Source organism: Diabrotica virgifera, chromosome 3 (assembly GCF_917563875.1).
Source record: "Diabrotica virgifera virgifera chromosome 3, PGI_DIABVI_V3a".
NCBI lineage: Eukaryota > Metazoa > Arthropoda > Insecta > Coleoptera > Chrysomelidae > Diabrotica > Diabrotica virgifera.
Genome location: NC_065445.1, coordinates 263,787,872 through 263,812,697, shown reverse-complemented (window position 1 = coordinate 263,812,697; position 24,826 = coordinate 263,787,872). Strand labels below are relative to the sequence as shown.

General features: G+C 34.3%; 1 protein-coding gene across 1 annotated transcript in view; it reads right to left on the bottom strand.

Annotated features, from left to right (window-relative positions):
- Positions 1–7,739: 7,739 nt before the first annotated feature.
- LOC114325974 (odorant receptor 30a-like) overlaps positions 7,740–24,826 on the bottom strand; it is a 34,511-nt gene continuing 17,424 nt past the window's right edge. Inside the window, exons 3-6 of the mRNA XM_028274130.2 lie at positions 23,285–23,386; positions 17,263–17,368; positions 17,003–17,164; positions 7,740–7,985 (exon numbers count right to left, since the gene is read on the bottom strand). Of these exons, the coding sequence (XP_028129931.1) occupies positions 7,914–7,985; positions 17,003–17,164; positions 17,263–17,368; positions 23,285–23,386 (442 nt within the window). The 3' untranslated portion in view covers positions 7,740–7,913. The remainder of the gene's footprint in view (positions 7,986–17,002; positions 17,165–17,262; positions 17,369–23,284; positions 23,387–24,826) is intronic.

The window sequence follows — 24,826 nt, the reverse complement described above, 5'->3', positions numbered from 1 at the left end:
TTCAATTGATGATTTAAATGAAAAGGGATATATTAAATAGAAAGAGAAGATTTTTAAAGAAAAAGCAAGTTAAAACGAATAGAAGAAAATTATTACTAATGAAATATTAAAGGAAATAAAGTAAAAAATTATTTAAAATTAAAATATCAAAGATGTGACGTTTGAAACTTTACAAGCACTTAAACTTACCCCTGTCTTACACCCTCTGTAACGTTCAAATAATAAAATTAAAATATAATTAGTCCCTCCCCACATCACAGTCTACCAAGTTATCACAGACGGTTCTCTATTAGCGTCATCGGGTGAGGTGGTTTTGTCGCTCTGCTGTTGTTGAAGATCAATTAATTATAAACTATCAGTCTCAAAAGTAACAGCTAACAGTGACAATGGCTTTAAAGTTTCAAATCTACTCGAAGCAGTTAGTTTGAAATACGAACGAACTTCAATGTGCATTAATTTCATGTCTGTATACCTGCCGTCAAGTATGCGGCAGGAGTCAAATGCGTTGATAATGGGGGAGATATTAAACTTATTTAGTTTCAATGAACTTTGAAATACTTAAAACTAATCGTATATTTATGTGTTAAATAAATTCATATGGATAAATGTATACTATATGTACTCCATTTGAAAATTATTTTCAAATGAAACATGGCACAGTTTTACGACATAAGCAATCATAAACATAAACATCATAAACCAATCGTGGGCGTATTGGAAAAATCCACTCACCAAAGTAAAGTTTTGAGAAAAACACATTTAAACTTTTGGTACCTGGATATGATTTTGAAGGATGTTAACCACAGGTGGTATGCACATACATGTACAGTTACGATTACTGAATAGTTTACACCTTAATTTTTATATTGTAATACTGTAAAATTGCAGTGCTGTGCAAATTTGTTAGATGTCAAAAAGTCAAAAAGTTTCAAAAAGCCAATGGTTGTCAAAAATTTTGCGAGTGTTGAAAAATGAAATAAAACGATATCAAATTCCTCCAAAATGGTTAGAATGCATTTGAATGATGCGCAAAAAACAAGACAAATTGCCAAACTTGAAGAAGGTTGGTCACTTGGTCACTAAGGCAAGTTGCTGCAGATTTGAACGTGAACCATATGTGTATATGCAATCAAACAAAGAGGCGGTTCAAGAGGGCAGAAGATCTCCACAGATCAACAGGATGGGATGTTAATACATTAATTGAGAGAATACTCTTTTGCCACAGCTCGAAGAGACAGCGTTTCCGAGCAATATTTGCACTGCACGTAGAAGAATTCAAGCAAGTGGACTGCTAAATTGTGTAGCTGCAAGGAAACCTTTTGTGACTGAGGATCACAAGAGGAGACGAGGTGCGGTTTGTAATGAATTCATAAACCGTGAAGAGAACTTTTGGTCTAGGGTTGCACTTTCCGATGAAAAAGTATTTCAGTCATATATCAATGGTCGAGTAAGAGTTTATAGGCCGAGAAGTCATAGGTATGATGAACAATATTCGCATCATTTAAGAAATAGTGGAGGATTCTCGATCAACGTATGGGGATGGATAAGTGCTGAAGGCCCGTGCGTTTGTTGTCATATAGGAGAATAATTAACATTATTACATTACAAACATATTCTTGAGAACACAATGTTGCCATCAGTGATCCAGAGTTTCCCCAAAAATGACTTCATCTTCCAACATGACAATTTTCCGGTGCATATGAGTAGAAATTGTTCGAGAATGGCTGGAAGAAACTTATGTTAATGTTCTTTAACCCCGTCGAAAATGTGGGGACAGAGTTAACAAAGAAACTGAATGAAAGAAACCTTAGACCACGGAATTAAATTAAAATATGGGGAAGCAATTGAGCAGACATGGGAAGAGCTAGTTGACTATAACATGAGGGGATTGGTGCTATATATGAACAAAAGACTGCAAAGTTGTATTGGCAATAATGGGGCTTCCACCAAATATTAATTATTGTTTATTATTTATTATTGTTTATCATTATTTAATATTATAAAATAGATTTAAAATAAAATGCATGTTTTAAAACCACGCTTCCTTATTTTCTTTATTAACACCATAATCCATTGTATTCAAAAAACTTCTTTCTATACTTTCCATTTTGTTAAATTTTGGAAAATAACTTTATATTATTTTGATTTTTTAATTTTAATCAACCTATCCTAGGTACACCGCTGGTAACGTCACTTTGACGTAAAATGTGCGTTTACACGAGGTAAAAATTAAAAAAAAATCGGCTCCTAGATACGTAAGCGTGTTAGACCGGGAGATATTATACAGAAGTTCAGCCACGATTTTCTAAGTCCTGCCCTTTGCAATAGGGAAGGGTAGACGAGGTACTTACAATGTGTGGAAATATCCACAAATTTCCTGTGACATTTTCCTGTAAAAATTAGATTTTCCCAAAAAATAAAAATAGGGTTTTGCGATGATTTTCTGAGTCCTGCCATATCCGTAGAATGACAGGATACTATGGATTTTATGAAGAAAATTTTTTGGGCAGGAGGGTTGCAAACGGGCTAACGGAGTATATATGTATACAAACATGTAAGGAAGATAATGAAATTTTCATGATTTTCTGGGTCCTGCCAACTAAATAAATTATACATATTTATTTCAAAATGATATAAAAATGTTGGCATGACGTCTCCTACTGTTTAAGTATACTTGTCCCTTGGAAAATTATGCGCAAAATGTTTACCTTGATTCCGTGATTTTCTGAGTCCTGCCTTTAAAAAGTTATAATACTCAAATACAATCAAAGTCCTGCCTTTAAAAAGTTATAATACTCAAATACAATCAATACTTTTTCGGTACTCGGCAGGAAGGTTAAACGGTTCTTGTAAGACGGCAGGAGTCCTAGATTTGTAAGAAAATTCGTGAAAAATTCCACGATTTTCTGAGTCATGCCATTTTGCATATGTTTCAAGAATCTTAATATAAGTCTATTTACAAAGAGGCAGGATGGCAGGATGGTATACAGGATTAGTGTGACAAAGTCCAATTACTCCTTTATCGTAAGAGATACGAAAAAAAGTTATTTAGGTAAAACGTGGGGCAAAGAGAGGATCATAATTTAAAAATATTTTCTAATATACAGGGCTACCCGTATTGACAGGGTGACACAAACTTATGTTTTTTAATGGAACACTTTGTATATAATTTTAAAATTCCTAAGATAATTTTAAGACAATTTATCACAATTCACATAATCCAAAAATATTTCGTGATTCCATTAATTGCGAATCTCTAGTACCGGTCATAGGAGTCCGTTTTGGGTAGGGCAACGGTTATTTTATCGCATAACTTTTTTGTCTTTAACTTTTAAGTATTTTTGACACTATATTATTAAATTGTGAGGTATTCTAGTACTAAACGGTACTCTTGCTGTAAGTCGGTAGGATGCACCGTTTTCTAGAAAAATCAATTTCAAAATTTTTCGTATTTTGAATTTAAGAAAAATTAGAAAAAACGGTGTATTTATCGACTTAAAGCCAGAGTAACTTTTAGTACTAGAATACCTCATAATTTAATAGTCTACTGTCAAAAATGCTTAACAATTAAAGCAAGTTATGAGATTTCGTTGATCTACCTATGACCGATAACGACGGACGCCTATGACCGATACTAGAAATTCACAATTGATAAAAAATATTCATCTCTGGAAGAGAAATAAACGTACCAGTTTTCATTTTTCTAAATAGTTTTTCTAAATAGTTTTTTTTTAATTTTTTTTTCAAATTCAAAAACCGAAAAATTTTTCAAACCGATTTTTCTAGAACACGACTTATCCTACCGACTTAAGGCAAGAGTACCTTTTAGTACAAGAATACCCCATAGTTTAATAATCCAGTGTCAAAAATGCTTAAAAGTTAGACACAAAAAAGTTATGGGATAAAATATCCGTTTCCCTACTCTAAACGGACGCCTATGACCGGTACTAAAAATTGACAAATGATGGAATCGATTTATCTCTGGAAGATAAATAGATGTACCAGCTTTCGTTTTTCTAAATAGAAGTGTTCTGGAGCTATTTAAAAAAACTAATTAGAATACGCCATCTTTAAAGAACTCTAGCTTCCTTGGGAAGCATTTTAGGACGAGGTGAATTGAGTTAAATTTTCTTAAAATTATCTCTGGGCTTCGATTGTTAGAAGAGTTTCTGGACACCCTGTATAATAGGTACAATCCCTACTATAACCAATTAATTGTAAAATTATTGATTTTCTTCCTATTACTTTTATTACGTTTACTTAGATACAAATATGATCTAATCGCTTAAAATAAATATGTTACAGTTTGGTATTAGATTTGAAAGGTGTGTAAAAATCCGAGACATTACTCAGAAAAATAATATTTAATACCGTACGATTCTTTTAACGATATAAAAATAAATTTTTATGTATTAAATATCTTTGCGGTTATCCTGCCACGTTGTAAACGGTTTTAGATTAGTGTTTTTTAAGCATACCTGACATAACATGACTCAGAAAATTGTGGTGATATGAATATGTTTGTATAGCAACCTGCAATAATTCTACTGACTTAAAATTTTATTTTTATATACCAAATAACTACATAACCATCCTGCCTCTTTGTAAATAGCTTTATATTAACATTCTTGAGATATGTCCAAAATAGCATGACTCAGAAAATCGTGTAACTTTCCACGAATATCCTTATACATTTTTTAACTATGTTTAGTAAAAAAGGTGTAACTAAACATCCTGCCATTTTGAATAATGTCTACTTAAATTATTTATTTTATAATAAAATTTATTTTATGACTCAGAAAATCACGGAACCAGGGTGCAAATTTTCCACAGAATTTTCCAAGAGACAAGTGCAGTTAAACATTAGGAGACGTCATGCCAACATTTTTTTCGATCATTCGCAAATAATTATGTTTAATTTATTAAGTTGGCAGGACTCAGAAAATTATGAAAATCTCATTATTTTCATTACATGTTCGTATATCCATATACTCCCTTAGACCTTTTGCAACCCTCCTGCCCAAAAAATTTTCTTCACAAAATTGATAGTATCCTGTCATTCTATGGATATGGCAGGACTCAGAAATTCATCGCAACTCCCCATTTTTTCCTCATGGAAAATCTAATTTTCACAGGAAAATGTCACAGTAAACCCGTGGATTTTTCCATAAATTGTAAGTACCTTTTCTAACCTTCGAGTATTGCAAAGGGCAGGACTTAGAAAATCGTGGTTGAAGTTCTGTTAATATTTCCCGGTTTATGTAAACTATTCAATGACCGTAACTGTACATAAAAATATTTGGACAAGCATTATTTTATTCATGAAAACTTAGAAAAATATGGAGTTATATAAACTAGTTTCATGACCTAATAAATTCCTAGATCAGGTCCGCCTTTTCATCCTTATTTCGTTTTTGTTGGTATTCTATACATCATTTTCTTGCTACTTGTGAACACTTCATTTTTCTCGCCTTCGTCCTTCCTTTTTCTTTTATTCCCCTTATCTGTTGATTCACCATCGTTTTTGTTAAAATAAATTAACATTATAATATTATTTCTAATAATAAAAGAAGTGAAGAGAAAAAGAGGGTACAAAATGGGCGATAGAGAGATAAAAATATTCTGTTACGCCCATGACACCGTGTCAGTAGTAGCAGAGTGCGAAGACGACCTACAAAGATTGCACGAATTTAACATTAACGCAAAAGAAATTACAGTGGAACCTCGATAACTCGGATTAATCGGGACCGCGACCGATCCGGGTTATCGAAAATCCGAGATAACCGGAGAATATGGTAAAAATTAATAAAATACGGTATACCTACAGATAAACTCCGTTAGAATTGAAATAACATGAAATATATTTATAAATATGCACAGTAATACCTACTCATTAAAATTACTAAAAAAAACACCAAACCCAAACGTAAGCAAATGGAAGGGAACAATACAAGACACACAATACTAAAGACCATTGTTTATAAAAAGAATTTTTTAAATAGTCTTTCCTAAACAATGCTGACAGTTTGAAATAAAAAGGAATAGATATTACAGACAGGTGGCTGTTGTTTCTGCGGCGTGTGCTATGAGTCATTTTTAATATCGTATAGTTCAAATTACACACATACACATTATCTCTCAAATATTATATTACATACATTTTTATTGTTGAAAGGTTTGTCTGATAATTAACTATTTTGATTGGAAATAAGCCACAATTAAATGGAAAAATACAAAATATTGAAAATCAAAATGTTTATCTGATGAAAATCGGTCCGGGTTAGCCGGACTTCCGGGTTATCGGGGGCCGACTTATCGGGGTTCCACTGTACTATGAAAATATCAGCCCAAAAAACAAAAAGCTTAGTAATAGCCAAAGAACCTATAAGATGCAAATTTGAGTTAGACAATCAAATTATACAACAAGTAATGACTTTCAAATACCTGGGAATTAATCTATCAACCGACAACAATATCGAAGAAGAGGTAAAAGACCAAATAATTAAAGCCAGTGGAACGGCCGGATGCCTAAACAACACAATTTGGAAAAACAAACACATAAGATTGGAAACAAAGGCCCGAATATATAAGTTAGTTATTAGGCCAGTCGTGACTTACACGGCCGAAACAAGACCAGATACAAGCAAAACACGAAGACATCTGGAAACCAACAAAATGAAGATCTTAAGAAGGATTGCTGGAAAAGGACTACAGGATAGGGTAAGAAGTGAGGAAATCAGTCGCATATGTGGGATAGACAATATAAATATCTGGGTAAAGAACAGAAAAGAAGAGTGGAATGAACACATAAGCAGGTGTCTGAATCAAGGATAGTAAGAATAGCCAGGGACAAGTCACCCTTAGGCAGAAGAAGTATAGGACGCCCAAGGAAAGTATGGAATGACAACTTAGGGGCAGAATGAAAGGCACCGTTGAAGAAAAGCAGGCAGTACTGCCTATATAAAAGAAGAAGAAGAAGAAGAAGAATAATATTATTTCTGTAATTTAATATTTATGTAGCCAAAATTATTACTAACCTGTATTTTTTGAAGTTATACTTCTTTAGGCGCGATTGAGAGTAAAATTTCATAATACTGCGCGCAAGCGCACACAGACAATATGGCGTTTAGTTGCTTAATCTTTCTAGTTATGTATAAATATATCAGTGCAAGAAAAGGTGTGAAAAGAATATATTAGTGTTTTTAGTAAATATATTTATTATAATTTTTGTGTTTTGGTTTTGCGTTCCTCAGGAGTAAGATGAGTATTATTAAAACATTTTATTGTATGTTTATTCACCTTGTCTGTTTGTTACCGTGAATTGTCATTAGGTACGTCCGAACCGATACAGACACAGTCGTCGTAGCATTTTTGGTATAGCATTCGGCCAGTCTTGAGTTCGAATCCAGTGCAGTCCTATACTTTTTTTTTATTTTTTTGAAAGCGGTAAGCACAAAATTAGTTTGGTGTTAAAAAAATTAAAACAAAACTGTTTAAAGTATTTTTAAGAAAAAGCATTTTTAAGAAATCATATAATAGAAGTATAACTTCTTACGTGCGTACAAAGTACACACACATTCTTTTTTTTTTCTAACTTCTATTTAACAAAACAATCTGTTTTATTAAGGATATTTTTATTTTATGGAATTTTATTTTTATTTGATATATAAGCTAAACCTACCAATAAAAGTATATTATGTAAACTATATTAAAATTTGTGTTCCAATAACTATCACGATATATCAGTTATATTAGCCATTAAAAGGTTTATTAACTAAAAACTCGATTTAAAAATTTCATCTAATTTCAATAAAGGTGAGTTTCAATAAAGAGTGCAATTAAAAATTTCATTGTTAACTTTAGATAGTGTAGCTGGTTTTGTGTGATCCAATTCAAAAGTACGTAATTTCAATTTAACTCTCAAGCGCTGGAGTTGTCTCAACAGTTTGTAGGAATGTAAAGAAGGAATAAGCCGTTTTGATCATCTGAAAATAAAACAATTACAGTTAGTACAGGAACTGACCAACAATTTTACAATGGTGTTTTAAGACTTACTTTATATCAAAAATAAATAATCATTTTCAATTTCCTTGCAAAACGAAAATACAGCCGCATCATATTCTAGTCCAATCAGGGAGTGCAGCAAGCACATCTACCGGCCTCGAAACTTATTAGTCTCTCATCAGGAGGCACATATGCTGCTCTCTCTGATCCAACCAAAACAAACCCCGGTGTGCAGTCACGGATTGCAACGAACGAAATGGCATAGATGCCCTAGCGGCAACTGCTAGCAAAAGACTAAGTTTTCAATCTAATGGCATATAAAATAACACAATGTAACTCTACATCCCACCAGACTGAAAACAATGAGAACCTTCTCTGGTTACACCTCCGAGGCTTCTACAATTTGCAAGCCATAACGGATGCTGAGATTAAAGCAGATGAGGGAATTTTACAATTTATAATAATTCACGTCCCATCTGCTCAGCACGGTAAAGTTCCAACGAGAATGGTTCCCTTCATACTCCACGACTGCACGCCGGGGTTTGTTTTGGTTGGATCAGAGAGAGCAGCATATGCGCCTCCTGATGAGAGACTAATAAGTTTCGAGGCCGGTAGAGGTGCTTGCTGCACTCTCTGATTGGACTAGAATATCATGCGGCTGTATTTTCGTTTTGCAACGAAATTGAAAATGGTTATTCATTTTTAATTTACGGTACATTCCATGTCAAATCACTCAGGCAAAAAATTTTGGATCTCCGATTTGTCTGAAAATTGGTATATAGCTTCTGCGGGACGTAAAAATAAGATATTTAAGGTCAAATAATCTTCTTCTTCTTTTTTTCTCAAAATGTTATTTTATGCGATTTTACAGTGATTTGGTGTTTATTTAAACAAATTTGCATTTTCTGTCGAAAAGTATCGATGAAAAACATAATATTTTAATAGAAAGGACTCAAAAATGTCATTATATGGCATTATAACAAGTTATTTTGAATCAAAACAAGTTTTTGATCAAATTTTATAGTGTAAAAAACGTTTAAATACCGTTTTTTGCATTTTCCTCCATTCCCAAAATACATTATCATCGATTTGGCTGAAAATTTGCCCACAGATAGCCAAAAGATAGGACTTTAAGTGGTTAGAAGGATTTGAATTATATTACAATACCAAAAAAGTTACATGCAGTAATATCAGACTCAAAAGTATATATTAGTCCAGTCGGGATAGCATTTGACCTTGAATGCCGAGCTGCCCAAAATTTTATTTTTCTGATCTTTAGGGGAGTCAATAGTAGCCTAAATTTAAAATCACGAATGAATTCCTCCGTTACGTTAGCAGCCATTTTGATTTTAAAGGAGAACCTGTTTTGCTCAATATCTCCGCCATTTTTAAATTTTCGACAAAAATGGTAGGAACTGAAATTGTTCCAAATAAATCGTATTTACAATTATTACAATTTCTTTTTAACAATTTTTGTCGTGAGGTCGATATTTTCGAGTTAATTGTACTTACAGTAGACGCCTATATTTTTGACTATAATATTGCATGTAACTTTTTTGGTATTGTAATATAATTCAAATCTTTCTAACCACTTAAAGTCCTATATTTTATCTATTTGTGGGCAAATTTTCAGCCAAATCGATTATGATGTATTTTGGGAATGGAGAAAAATGTAAAAAATGGTATTTTAACGTTTTCTACACTATAAAATTTGATCAAAAGCTCGTTTTGAATCAAAGTAACTTGTTATAATGCCATATAATGACATTTTTGAGTCCCTTTTATTAAAATATTATGTTTTCCATTGATATTTTACGATAGAAAATGCAAATTTGTATAAATAAACACCAAATCACTGTAAAATCGCATAAAATAACATTTTGAGAAAAAAAGAAGAAGAAAATTTTTTGACCTTAAATATCTTATTTTTACGTCCCGTAGAAGCTATATACCAATTTTCAGACAAATCGGAGGTCCAAAAATTTTTTTGCTCCAAAATTGAGTGATTTGAAATGGAATGGCCCTTACATGTTTACTCTGATTGGAGTATGAAGGGAACCATTCTCGTTGGAACTTTACCGCGCTGAGCAGATGGGACGTGAATTATAAATTGTAAAATTCCCTCATCTTTCTTAGTCTCAGCATCCGTTATGGCTTGCAAATTGTAAAAGCCTCGGGGGTGTAACCAGAGAAGGTTCCCATTGTTTTCAGTCTGGTGGGATGTAGAGTAACTTTGTGTTGTTTTATATGCCATTAGATTGAAAACTTAGTCTTTTACTTAGTTTATAATTTTTATATAGTGAAATATTGTCGATCGTATAGCCAAGCAAAGCAGTAGGTAGACCGCACTTCACTTCGCTGTGATGTATGCGAGTTCAAACCCTAACTCGGCGACTGGAAAAAAAGAAAGGCTAACGTAGCAGTTTAAAATTCTAATATGAATCTGAGGCTGATAGGCATAAAATCTATGTATCTGATCGACCTGTGGGAAAGCAGTACGGTAAGGGCTAAGGGCTTGGGACTCAGTGATACTCCTCCACAGATCCCTACCGGAAGGGCATTGAGGCCTAATATACCGGAGTTTATATACATAGTGAAACCTGAGATTACCCGGAACTAAGCATGTAAGATCTATGAGAGGGGTAGATGTAGGGTCCAATCATGTATTAGTGAGAGCGAAATTTACAGTTAAGCTGCGAGCAGCAGCAAAGAGAACGCCGAATAGAGAAAAATGCAATATCCACTGGATCAGAGATGGAAATGACATACAGAATGAATTCAGAGAGCGAATGCAGAATAATTGGAGAACGGCCGGCGACATAGAGGAAGCCACTGTTGAGGAACTCTGGAACAAGTATAAAGAGACGATAAAGAAAACGGCAGTGGAAACAGTTGGCTACAAGAAAAACAGTAACAAACCCTGTATGACAAAAATCACATGGGACAAGATACAAGATCGTAAACAAATTAAAGTCAAATTACTAGGAATGAAAGACGGCGATGAGAAGCTACGATTAGAACAGAAATACTGGGGAAAAACAAAGAAGTCAAAAGAAGCGCAAGAAATGACAAAATATCATATATCACAACGGACTCATTAATGAAGCTGAAAATGCGGCAAGAGAAAACGACCTAAAAAAACTATATGACATCACAAGAACCTTGACAAGAACAAGCCGAAATGGTACCACTAAAAAAAAGATAAAGGTGGTGTCGTATTGAAAACAGAACAACAAATTCTTACTAGATGGATGGAATATTTCAAAGAAATGTATGAAAAACAGAATACAATAAACGAAATAGAAGAGGAACCTAACAGACAACCAATGAACGTGAACACCGAAGAATTCACCGATGAAGAGATAAAAGATGCAATTAAACAATTAAAAAAAAGGAAAAGCTGCTGGAATAGACAATATTCCTGCTGAGTTAATCAAAGCAGACGTCGAAACGTCCACCTCTATATTGTACACACTTTTAAATACAATTTGGAGAACCGAAGAGCTACCCAGAGAATGGACGCAAGGCTTAATTGTAAAAATTCCTAAGAAGGTCGACACATCCAAATATGGAAATTGGAGGCCGATCACCTTGCTATGCACAACAAGCAAAATAATGACCCGAATCATGCTTGAAAGAATGAAGAAGGAATTTGATAAAGATATAAGATAAAACCAAGCTGGATTCCGGGCACAAAGATCTTGCATTGACCACATTTGTACGATGAGAACGATTATAGAGCAATCATTAGAGTGGCAGAATAAGCTATATGTGAACTTTATAGACTTCGAGAAAGCGTTTGATCGTGTAGATCGCAAAGCCTTATGGAAATTGCTAGAGAAATACGGAATGCCTCCCAAGTATATCAGAATTATAAAATCGTTCTACGAAGGGTCCACAGCACGCATAATCCACGAAGGTAAGTTAACAGAACAAATAGATATTGGTACAGGAGTAAGGCAAGGCTGTGTGCTCTCTCCAACCTTATTACTGATAGTAATCTACTGGATCATGTCTAAGGCTACTAGTAATAAGACTGGAATAAGATATAATGTTTTTAACCAACTTGAGGACTTGGAATTTGCAGATGACATATGCCTTTTAACCAGTGGCGACGCGTGACTTTTTCTAAAGTGTTACCAAAACCAGATGCAAAAAATCTTATTTAAAAAAATAAAGATATGGCTAAATGTATATACGTATAGCTTCAATAATATCATTTTGTATATCACTTGAAACTCTCGAAAAAACAGTTGATGTTTCTAGATGTTGGCAAAATTTGTGATCTTTTTTGGCAATTAATGTTAACAATTCCCTGTAATTGCCTCGAATGCCAGAGCCGTCGCCCTCAAAATGACCACGAAACGCTAATTCTTGTTCGGCCAAAAAACATACGGTACATATCTATTATAAGTGAGCTAAGGATATACGAGTACCTATCTATTTTTTTAACAAACTCAATATATGTTTAGCAATATTTGCTTTAAATGCTTGGTTAAGAGAACTTTTGATTCTTGTTTTGCCAAACTGAATCAAATTGGGTATACATCTTACATGTAGGTAACGGAGAAATTTCATGTCTCTTTTTTTTAAACTCTAAAAGTATTTAAATCTTGAACCTGGTCCACCCACTTTTCTGTAAAAACCAGAAGACATGGCCAACAATACAGTCTATTTTTCTTGCAACCACATAACCAAGGATTTTCACTGTACCAACTAAATTTAAAATATCGAGATAATTTTTTAAATTCCTTTTTTAAATTGTTTAAAATAGGTCTTTCATTTTCAATAATCTCATTTTATTTTTCAATCAGAATTACTTTTCAAGTAGTTGATCGATTACGCAGCGACACTCATCCATGGTGAACTGCACGCACACTTTTTATTATAGGTACTGTTAGCAAATTTAAATCTGGTAACAGCCCTACTGATATACACAGCGCGCTTACGCCCATCGCTCCTTCAAAATTTTCAGTACTAGCCGGTCCCGAGCCGCCGGAGCGACAGCGAGATAACCATTCATTGTCACCACAAATGAGACTGGTAACAGAATATAATAAAGTGCAACTGAGTCACATAAACTCGCCAATATTTTCGTGTGTCTGGCTATTTACTGAATTAGGTACTATTAATACATAATATAATAATATATTTCTATTGGTAAATATAAAATAAAATAATAAATGGAATTATTCATCGTCATAAAATACATATTTATTTGCAAGATTTTTAACTGTTACCAATGGTAACAGTGGTTACATGGACGCTTCGCCAGTGCTTTTAACACAAAAAAGACAACACATGCAACGCAAAACTGAAAAAGTGGCAGAGGCAGGGAAGAAGGTCGGACTTAACATAAACGTCAGAAAAACTAAGATAATGAAAATAAATACACCATGAGAAATGGGAATATTAATGGGAGGCACGGAATTAGAAACGGTGGAGAAATTTAACTAGTTGGGCAGTATTTTGAACATCAAAGGAGGGACGGAGGAGGACGTAAAACGGAGAATAGGAATAGCTCAAAACGCATTCAATATGCTAAGGAAAATGTGGTCTTCACGTCAGATGACAAGTAAAACCAAGATAAGATTATTCAACAGCAACGTGAAGACTGTGTTATTATACGGAGCAGAAACTTGGAAAGTGTCAAGAAAATGTATCGGACAGATGCAAGTGTTTATAAATAAATGCCTAAGTAAGATTCTTAACATTTACTGGCCAAACCGCATATCAAACCAAGAGTTATGGACAAGAACTAACCAGGTACCTATATCTAAGACAATATGCAAAAGGAAATGGAGTTGGATGGGGCACATACTAAGAAAACCTGATACAGACATAGCGAGACAAGCCCTAGAATACACACCACATGGCAAGAGAACACCAGGTAGACCCGTAGAAACGTGGAAAAGAAGTGTGGAGAAAGAAATGAATGCTATTGGAAAACCTGGCAGAAATAAAGATTAGTGCAAAGGATAGGACAGAATGGAGGCAGACAGTTGACGACGTATGCTCCGCATGGAGTGAAGAGGAATAAGTATAAGTAAGTAAGCATTAGTGGGCCTTGTAGAGGTGGTACCTTCTGTTTGAGACAGGCGCACAAAAAGTTATAAACAGGTGGTTACAAGCAACTTGGTACTCACAAATCAGCCAACTCTTATTTGTGGCTTTACGAGTCAGGCCCTAGTAACTGCATCGACCTGCGGACTAAACTAGGTGAGGGTAACCAGATAATTGAGGGTAGACAAAAATGACTACAATCGAGAAGTAAAACTTTTATGGGCGTAAATCAGACAGCAAACAGCAAAGTGGCATCCCCAGAAAGACGTTTTTGCAGCGGGCGGCAAGCCAGAAAAAACTACCATACAATATTTCTCAAGAAAAACAATTCATCATCATCATCCAGCCTTCTGCATCCAAAGTTGAACATAGGCCTCCCCTAATTTCTTCCAATTTTGTCGGTCTTGGGCTTTCTGCAACCAATTCCTAGCAATACTTTTGACGTCGTCTGTCCATCGTGTAGGTGGTCTACCTCTACTTCTTCTGTCTTCTCTTGGTCTCCACACTGTAATTTTTTGGGTCCACCTCCCGTCCCTTATTCTGGCTACATGGCCGCCCAATTCCACTTCAGCCATGCTACTCGCTCTATGACATCTGTGACGCCTGTCCTTCTTCTGATTTCTTCGTTTCTGACCCTGTCTCTGAGAGTCAGTCCAAGTAGTGACCGTTCCATTCTTCTTTGGGCCACTCTAAGTTTCGTTGCTGTGGCCTGGGTTAACGATAATGTTTCAGCGCCGTAAGTCATGACTGGAAGCACACATTGGTTGAACGTCTTCCTTTTCAAATAATTTGGGAAGTTGCTTTTGAAGATGTCTGATAGAGCTCCATATGCGACCCATGCTAAGGTAATCCTTCTCTGTAATTCAGCAGTTTGATTGTCCCTGGCAATTTGGATTTCATGCCCTAAGTATTTATATTTATGGACCAATGCTATTTCGTTGACGTCGACTTTTGGATTTTCGCTTGGTACCAGGTTTGTCATGTATTGTGTCTTTCCAAAATTTACGTTTAAACCAACTTTTTTACAGGCGGCATCTAACTCAGTAAGCATAGTTCTAATATCTTTTAAGTTGTCTGTTATAAGAACTATGTCGTCTGCGAATCGTAGGTGGGAGAGCCTTTCACCGTCGACATTTATTCCTTTGGCGTCCCACTCCAATTGTTTGAAAGCATGTTCAAGGACTGCCGTAAAGAGTTTGGGAGATAACGTATCTCCCTGTCTAATTTCTCTTTTGATTTTTATAGATTTGGTATCTTTGTGTAGTCGGACGGCCATGGGTGCATTATTGTATATGTTCGCTATCAGTTTGGAGTACCGATAATCTATACGACTTTCCTCCAATGCTCTCATTATGCTGTTAATTTCAATCGTATCAAATGCTTTGCGAAAGTCTACGAAAGCCAGGACCAATGGTCGGTTGTATTTGATAGATTTTTCTATAATTCCTTTTATGCAGTGTAGGTGGTCGTTAGTGCCAAAGTTTTTCCTAAAACCCGCCTGTTCTCTAGGTTGGTAAAAATCCAATTTTGTTTCCAGTCTATTTGTTATTATTCTTGTGAATAACTTGTAGAGGTGGTCTAATAGGCTTATGGGCCGGTAATTTTCGAGGTCTGTTGGATCGCCCTTTTTGTGCAATAAGATGGTAAGTGCACTGTGCCATCTTGTAGGTGTTTCACTTTGGTGCAGGCATAAGTTGAAAAATTCCTTTATGTTGTTTAAAAGTCTGTCTCCTCCAATCTTTACGGCTTCTATGACGATATTGTCTTCTCCCGGAGCTTTATTTCTTTTCATTTTTCTCAATGCGTTCCTGATTTCGTCTGTTGATATATCAGGCATCAATTCCGATCCTTGGTTGACTAACCTTTTTCCTGAATCTTCTAGTGACTCATCATGGTTTTGTTGGCTGTTGTACAGTTTTGTATAGAAGTCTTCTACTACCCTTAATAATTAATCTCTGTTGATGATGATATTTCCATCTCTATCCTTTAATTTGGTTATTTCTTTTTTGCCATTTGTTAATTTTCTTCTTAGAACTTTGAGGCTCTTGTTATCTTCAATTGTTTGTTGAATTTGTTCGTTTTTATATTTTCGGTTGTCCGTCCTAATAGATTTCTGTATTCTTTTACTTATCTCTCTAAGTTCGTGATGTTCTTTATTTCTATTACTTTGCATTTTTCTCCGCTCTTCCATTAATGCTTGTGTTTGGGGGCTTACTCTTTTGTTATGTGATGTCTTTTGGCAGTGTATCTTCTGGCTTTCTTCTTTATTATCTTTAGAAAAACAATTATGTCAGAAGTAATAAAAGAAAAGACATCTAGTCCATGACAGACCTTAAATGGTCAGGAGATGCAAAAAATACCCACGGCGACAAAACCAAAAATAATACAAACTGATTGTGGAAAGCCAACAAGAATGAACACATGGATATAAATAGCTTTGGTTTTGCTGTAATTAAACCAGATGATCAAACACCGGAAAATCCAAATAAACAATCATATTGTTTGCCATTCTGGGAACGTGGAACCCAGTCATTATATTATTGGTATTGTTCTAGATCCTGTATGTTCTTGGTCCTAATATGTTCCAACATCTGATAAACCAGAATCTGATTCTACGTTGAAATTGAAACGTTTCTGTCCTAAACCAAGAAGGACTAAACCACTTGTATTCTTAGGGACTTTAAGGTAAAGTAAGCAAGGGAAGATGCGATGGCAATGTTGAGGAACGTGGACTGGGAGTAAGAACAGAATGTGGACAGCACACCACACATATTCCAATCGTCAATCAGACTATATTACAGTATTTTGACTTCATAGCCAGACGAAGAAAATGAGTAAAGGGAAAGTGGTGGTTTGGGTGATTTGGAGCTTTTTTTAACGTCATCGCATCCTTCCGGAAAATAAAGGAGAAAGAGGAGGAACTGAATGCACTTACCGCTACAATTGTTTGTCTGTTTATGTCTAAAAATCTCAGTGCAGACAGACACACCATCTTCTGGCTCCTAAATATCATAAAACTCAGTGCCTTTCTAATCGATATGATATTTGGCAAATACCAATCACAATGATAAAAAGCAGAATTGGCGATCTCTTGTGCCTAAAAAATAAATTAAGTTTCTCAGACCTCTATAAACCATTTCTATGATTAAACTACAACTTTAATAATAATATGTCGAATAATATTTTTTAACCTACCTCATCAATTAATTTTTGAGCCGGTACTCCGTATAACAATAAAAATTCTGAAGTGAAAGCCATTACCATAGTTCCGCATCTGATTAAATCGACAACTGTGTTATGGCTAAAAAAGTATGTTATTTAACTCTTTAAGTTTTATTTAACACAAGCGTAAAATGTACAAAACCAAGGAATATCAAATTTTGATGTGGTCTTTTAGGGCAAAAACAGACGGAACAGGCGATTTTCTAGCGCCGGCGACTACGCTGCGAAGTGGATCGTTTGGAAGGGTACGGCGTTTAATAGTTTAATGTAATGAGTGAGAAAAAAAGTAAGTTTGTTCAAATGATTAAAAACTTCCCGACTAATATTTAAAAAAAAGTGTGTTCGTCAAAATGAGTGTCTGTAATGCCCATAGTTTTAAATATTCTATAAAACTTCAACCTTTTTGAAAAAAATACCAATAAACTCCATAAATGGAATTAAGAAGAACCAGACAAAAACAGCTATATCACAGAAAGAAGCACATAAAAAATCAACCAGTATATCTGGTATCCTACATACCCCAGGCTGTGGGTGAAAAATCGTGATATAATTCAGGAATTTTTGAAACCCATCAGGTGTTGTAAAGGACTATGCCAGAAATAACTTCTACTAAAATGTGACCAAAAATATTGTGAGCTTTTTTTTTTTAATTGCGATTTTCATTTGTTAAATTTGCAATTTTTAAAGATTTTTAATTTTGCAGCTTAGGATATTGATTCTAGAGAAAAATTTTTTAATATAAAGTTGTAGTAAATTAAAAAACCTACAATTTGAGCTATGGTAAGTTTAATTTCGTTTATTGGTTATTGCAAAACAGCCTGCGAAAGGTCCAAAATGGCCGTTTTTTTACAATTGCGTTATTTATTGTACAAATAATTTTTTTTTATTTTTTAATGCTTTAAAATGAAGATATTTTAATTCCAAACATAAAAAAAAATTGTATGGCCGGATTAACGGATTTGTTGCTTAGATATTATAAATTGTTTATCCCAAGAAGTCAAATGTCCAAGGCTATAACTTTTCGAAAAAAAATCTTAGAGAGTTGGTGAAACATCCAGTCTCCTTCTAAAGAGTTATATTTTCATATTCTAATGTAAATAAATGCGTAAAACATTTTTAAACCTCTAATTTTTGGGTTTGAAAATAAGGGGGCAAATTTCGTTAAAAACATTTAGAGATAAAGCGGCTCTGTACATCCTATGAGTTTTTAACTTACAGACTGTTGTTGCTGACGACGAAACGAAGATTTATAAAAAAATAAAAAATTTCTACGACCAACTGAAGCCGAGCTAAATGTTGGGTTTAAAAATAAGGGGGCAAATTTCGTTATAAACATTTAGAGCTGAAGCGGCCCTGTACATCCTATAAGTTTCTAACTTACAGATTATTGTTGCTGAAGACGAAACGAAGATTTATAAAAATATAAAAAAAATTTACAACCAACTGAAGCCGAGATAATTGTTTCTTATTTCTTAAATCGTAGTGCCTTTATTTATAACAATTAAGAAATTATTTTACAGTCATTGACTAAATAAAGACTTATATTATCTTAAAATAAAAATTATTATAAAATATAGTTACATTTAATTATTAAAAATTATTTTTAAAATCGGTGCTTTTGCGAGCGGCCGAATTTTGCAAATCGCCCGGCTCGCTTCAAATCCGCGCGCTCGGAAAATTTTTACGTAACTTGTATTAAATTTTGACACATCAAATCTTTTTAGAGCAGCAGTACCGATTTAGTGTGCAAGTACAGATTGCCATGATGGTCGCCAACATCCAAAACGGATAGTCACTACAAGAAGAAAAAGTTTTATATTGTATAATAAGAAGTAACATTATTATTATTATATTTATATAACAATGAAAAAATTAAAAATATAGTTATATATTTCATATATATTATGTATCATTTTTGTAATATTATTTCTTCAGAAATGAGATTTCACATATAAAAGTTTATCAAGAAAAACAAATACAGTGGTAAATAGACTGTATATTATAATGGTAATATTATTAAACTGTTTTCGGTCAAAATTTAATACAAGTTACGTAAAAATTTTCCCAGCACGCGGATTTGAAGCGAGCCGGGCGATTTGCAAAATTCGACCGCTCGCAAAAGCACCGATTTTAAAAATAATTTTTAATAAGTAAATATAACTATATTTTATAATAATTTTTATTTTAAGATAATATAGGTCTTTCTTTAGTCAATGACTGTAAAATAATTTCTTAATTGTTATAAATAAAAGCACTACGATTTAAGAAAAAAGAAACAATTATCTGGGCTTCAGTTGGTTGTAGAAAATTTTAATTTTTTTATAAATCTTCATTTTGTCTTCAGCAACAATAATCTGTAAGTTATAAACTCATAGAATGTACAGGGTCGCTTCAGCTCTAAATGTTTATAACGAAATTTGCCCCCTTATTTTCAAACCCAACATTTAGCTCGGCTTCAGTTGGTCGTAGAAATTTTTAATTTTTTTATAAATCTTCATTTCGTCTTCAGCAACAATAGTCTGTAAGTTAAAAACTCATAGGATGTACAGAGCCGCTTTAGCTCTAAATGTTTATAACGAAATTTGCCCCCTATTTTCAAACCCAAAAATTAGAGATTTAAAAACGTTTTACGCATTTATTTACATCAGAATATGAAAATATAACTTTTTAGAAGGAGATTGGATGTTTCGCCAACTCTCTACGATTTTTTTTTCAAAAAGTTATAACCTTCGACATTTGACCTCTTGGGATAAACAATCTATAATATCTAAGCAACAAATTCGTTAATCCGGCCTTACAATTTTTTTTATGTTTGCAATTGAAAGATCTTCATTTTAAAGCTTTAAAAAATAAAAAATAAATTATTTGTACAATAAATAACGCAATTGTAAAAACGGCCATTTTGAACCTTTCGCAGGCTGTTTTGCAATAACCAATAAACGAAATTAAACTTGCCATAGCTCAAATTGTAGGTTTTTTAATTTACTACAACTTTCTATTAAAAATTTTTTCTCTAGAATCAATATCCTAAGATGCAAAATTAAAAATCTTTAAAAATTGCAAATTTAACAAATGAAAATCGCAATAAAAAAAAAGCTCACAATATTTTTGGTCACATTTTAGTAGAAGTTATTTATGGCATCGTCCTTTATAACACCTGATAGGTTTCAAAAATTACTGAATTATATCCTGAAATCGACCTATTTTTCATCCACAGCCTGGAGTAACAGGCGTAAAATAGTTTGATACAATTTTCAAAACAAAAAACACACGTAAATAGTAAGATTCCTAACCTGATAACTGAGTGAAGGAGGTCCTTAAGAAGATGATGATATTAAATATATATAAACATGTTAACTTGCAACCCCCTTTTAACTGATATCTTATCGTTTTGTTTTCAACAACAAACAATACAACCTTTTTTGTCCTAAGGATGGGACCTACTATTTAACATAAATAAACAAACAAGATTGTGAGTATTTGTTTTGCTCAGTTTAATGATGGATTCAGAGGCTTTACCAGTCAAACTGTTTTTTTTTTCTCAAAGTTCGCATCACCCTATGGAATATTCTAGCTTATAAAATATTAAAATTAAAACCCAACCATAGCCTCATATTTTCTTAATATTTTGTTTTTTGATTCATTCGCTTATGTTGGAGAATAAAAAGTTACGTACTTTTTTAGCTAGCCATGTTTTTCATCAATACAGGGTGTTTTTAAATAAGCATGGCAAACTTTAAGGGGTAATTACTCTGAACGAAAAAGTAATGACAGTTGGCTTTTCAATGCTTGTTTTAAATGTGTATGTTCGAAAATGCTTCGTTTCCGAAATAGGGGATGTTAAAATTGCTCTTACAAACTCTCCTTCTACTTCTTTTATTATGGCGTCATCGAAGTAAACATCGTCATATACGACGATCACTACTATGAATGCATCCAATGTATAATAAAATGTAAATACAGGGTGTTTGGTAAAGAATGGGCCATAGCTTAACTTCAGGTTCCTGAGGTTACCTTACTTTAGTACAAAATTTATAATATCCGAGATACAGGGTGTCAAAGTCAAAGTTAAACTTTTTCTTTATTTATTATTGAATATTTCCTGACAGGTATGAGATAACAACATAAAATTTGGTATGTGGAGTTTTTTTGGGACGAGAAAACTAAATTCCCTACCAAAAATTATGTGTTGCCCAGAGGGCGCCACATACGCCTTTCAGCACTCATTTAATACGTTCAATTTTTTTTATCACTCACTGTGTATAATTTTGACAATAAAATTTTGATTCCCCTATTAGCTTTACTTAAAAAAGGTATACCTCTTTTATCTCCCTAAACTCAACCCTTTTCGAGATAAACGCATTTTAAATCTGCGGTGCAACCTAATTTTTAGCATAATATCATTGTAGTTACACCAGAAAAATAACTTAAAACCATAAAATTATCCAAAAATGTATCGCAAATTTCTTCAAATGGAATTTGCGATGCAATTACATAAATTTGAGAACTGGCACAATTATTATAGTTTTAAGTTATTTTTCGGGTGTAACTACAATGATATTATGCTAAAAATGATGGTGCATCGCAGATTTAAAATGCGTTTATCTCGAAAACGGTTGAGTTTAGGGAGATGAAAGAAGTATACCTTTTTTAAGTAAAACTAATGGGAGAATGAAAATTTTAATGTCAAAATTATACAGAGTGAGGGATAAAAAAAATTGAACGTAATAAATGAGTGCTGAAAGGCGTATGTGGCGCCATCTGGGCAGTACATAATTTTTGGTAGGGAATTTAGTTTTCTCGACCCAAATAACCCCCACATACCACATTTCATGTTGTTATCTCATACTTGTCAGGAAATATTCAATAATAAATAAAAAAAAGTTTAACTTTGACACCCTGTATCTCGGTTATTATAAACTTTGTACTAAGGTAAGTTAGCTTAAATCGGCCTATTTTAACCTCAGGAACCTAAGGTTAAGCTAGGGCCCATTATTTACCAAACACCCTGTATATCAATAGAGAAAATATTACTTAAGGGATTTATTATTTTCGATAGGGCTACCTTCTTTAAAACGAAGAACAATTAATTCCAACATCTCGTCCCACGCTTTTCCTTTCAATGCCCTATAACTAAACCCTCGGATTCTTGTATCCCATATAGCCGGTCTGTTTTGCACTTCAATCAAAAATCTTTCCGAATCAAAATTCATTTTAGTCCGAATCAAATTCTTGTCAGTATCTGCGGCAGCTACAAAAGTTGTCCGTCTGAATAGGTTTTGCGACTAGTGGACGCCACTAGCAGTGAGGATCTGTGACTGTGGCTGGCCACAACCGCTCGTCTGGAGTGGAACGTCCACTCCACATAAGAACCCACGGCAAATCATCGGAAGATGCTTTGTGGGTCCACAGAGTGGTCCGTCTGTTTTTGCCCTTATTCAGATATCCATCCATAGGTCTCACTTATTAGCACGCTGATGTATTATTTTCATTCGTGTTGCTATCTAATTTTTTCTAAATACCTTTGTTTTGTATAAGAAAATATTTTTAATTTCTATATGTCTACTTCTTCGTGAGTGGTTCGTGACTAATATAGCTACTTTTTTTGTCTTGAAGTGTTTCAAAAAAAACTTATATTAAAATATAAGGGCGGCTATTCTGACAAATGTGGCAGTCCTTGACAAAAAGAGAGCAAATGCTACCCGCGAGCTGCTTGATAATATCAAATATAGAAAGATGGCCTATTTTGGACACGTAGTAAGGGGAGACCGGTATAATATTCTTCAACTTATTATGATGGGTAAAATCGAAGGACGCAGAGGAATTGGTAGAAAGCAGGCCTCTTGGTTGAAGAATATCCGGGAGTGGACAGGAATAAAGAAAGCAGAACACCTATTTAGAATAGCTCGAGACAGAGACAGTTTCGCCATGTTAATCGCCAACGTCAAGGCGACTTGATAGGGCACGTTAAGAAGAAGAATTAAAATATACTTACGGCTGTGACAGCACATACATATTCATGCACAACAAAGATGTGATAATGGAAATTAACATTGCGAAGAGTGAAGAAAATATTTCGTCAAGGTGTCGCACATACCTGAAACGTAAGAATAGTTAAACATTTTTTTTTATGAAACATTTGCAAAAAATGCTTCAAAAAGTGTATGAGTGGAGAGAAAGTGTCAGTTTTCTCTCACCATTCAGTCTTAAACATCCACTATTGAACATAAGGATATCCTCTTGTTTCTAACCCAACATCTTATACTTCTTCTTCTTCTTATAGCGTTGTCTCCTTCCGAAGGTTGACGATCCAAAATGCAGTTGTAGCTTTGGAACTGCTGCGTGAAAGATTTCTGCAGATGAGCGGTCAAACCATCTCCTCAGGTCTTCCAGCCACGAGTTATGGCGTCTTCCTGTTGATTTTTTGCTCTGTACTTAACCTTTCATTGTGATTCAGAGTAATTCATGTATTTTGACCCATTGTATTTCCTCTCTTTGGTCATTCTTAATAATCGTTTTGGTTACTCATTCGCGGAAGTACCTCATAAGTACCCGTATGGACTTACGGGATGCAATTATAGCCAGTAATTGTAACTTGGAAATTCCTCAAAATTCCAAAATAAGTTCTACGAATGGTTGTAAATGCTCCCATGTAGGTCTATAATGATGCGACAGGAAGAGACCTAAAAGTTCCTGCTCTCTTGGAAGAAATCTAAAACTTCAGCAAAAAGGATAACGGGAGCGTTCAAGTATTACGTAACACGATTTTTGAAAATTGTTGACCCCCGCCCCTACGTAACGCACTGTAATGGGCGTTTAACTATTACGTAACGCAATTTTTGAAGATTTTTGATCCCCCCCCCCAACCTGCGTTACGTAATACTTGAATGGTCCCAAAGAGAGACTAAAGGTGCATCCCAACGCGCTCGCAAGTGACCTAGATTTTAAGATCAGACTGAATTAGATGTTAAGTAATCCTTAAACCTATTAATTGAATTTACGTTCTGCCATTATTGAATGTTCATTATCGCTCACAAAGAAAAACGCACAAAAACTAAGAGTAGTGCAGAGAAGAATGGAGCGATCAATGATAGGGGCCACTCTGCTAGACAGGATTAGAAACGAAGATCTACGAGCTAAGACCAAAGACGTCATTGAAAGAAGCTGTAATTTTAAAATGGAAATGGGCTGGACACGTTGCCAGAATGAAGGACGGAAGATGGACTCGCAAACTAGTTGAATGGAGGCCAAGAGCCGATAAACGTAGCAGAGGAATACCACCAACACGATGGCAAGAAGACTTACGAAAGACAACAAAGAACTGGATATTGAAAGCACAAAATAGAACACTTTGGAGAAAATAGGGGAGGAATATGTCCAGCAGTGAATCGAGAGAGGCTGATGATGATGATGGTTATTAAATGTTTAGTTAAAGGGAAACTTCATCGTAAGAAAGCAGGTCTGGATCTGAGCACAGTGGCGGATCCAGGGGCAGGCGATGTGGGCGATCGGGTCCCCTCTCAAACCAAGCTATATA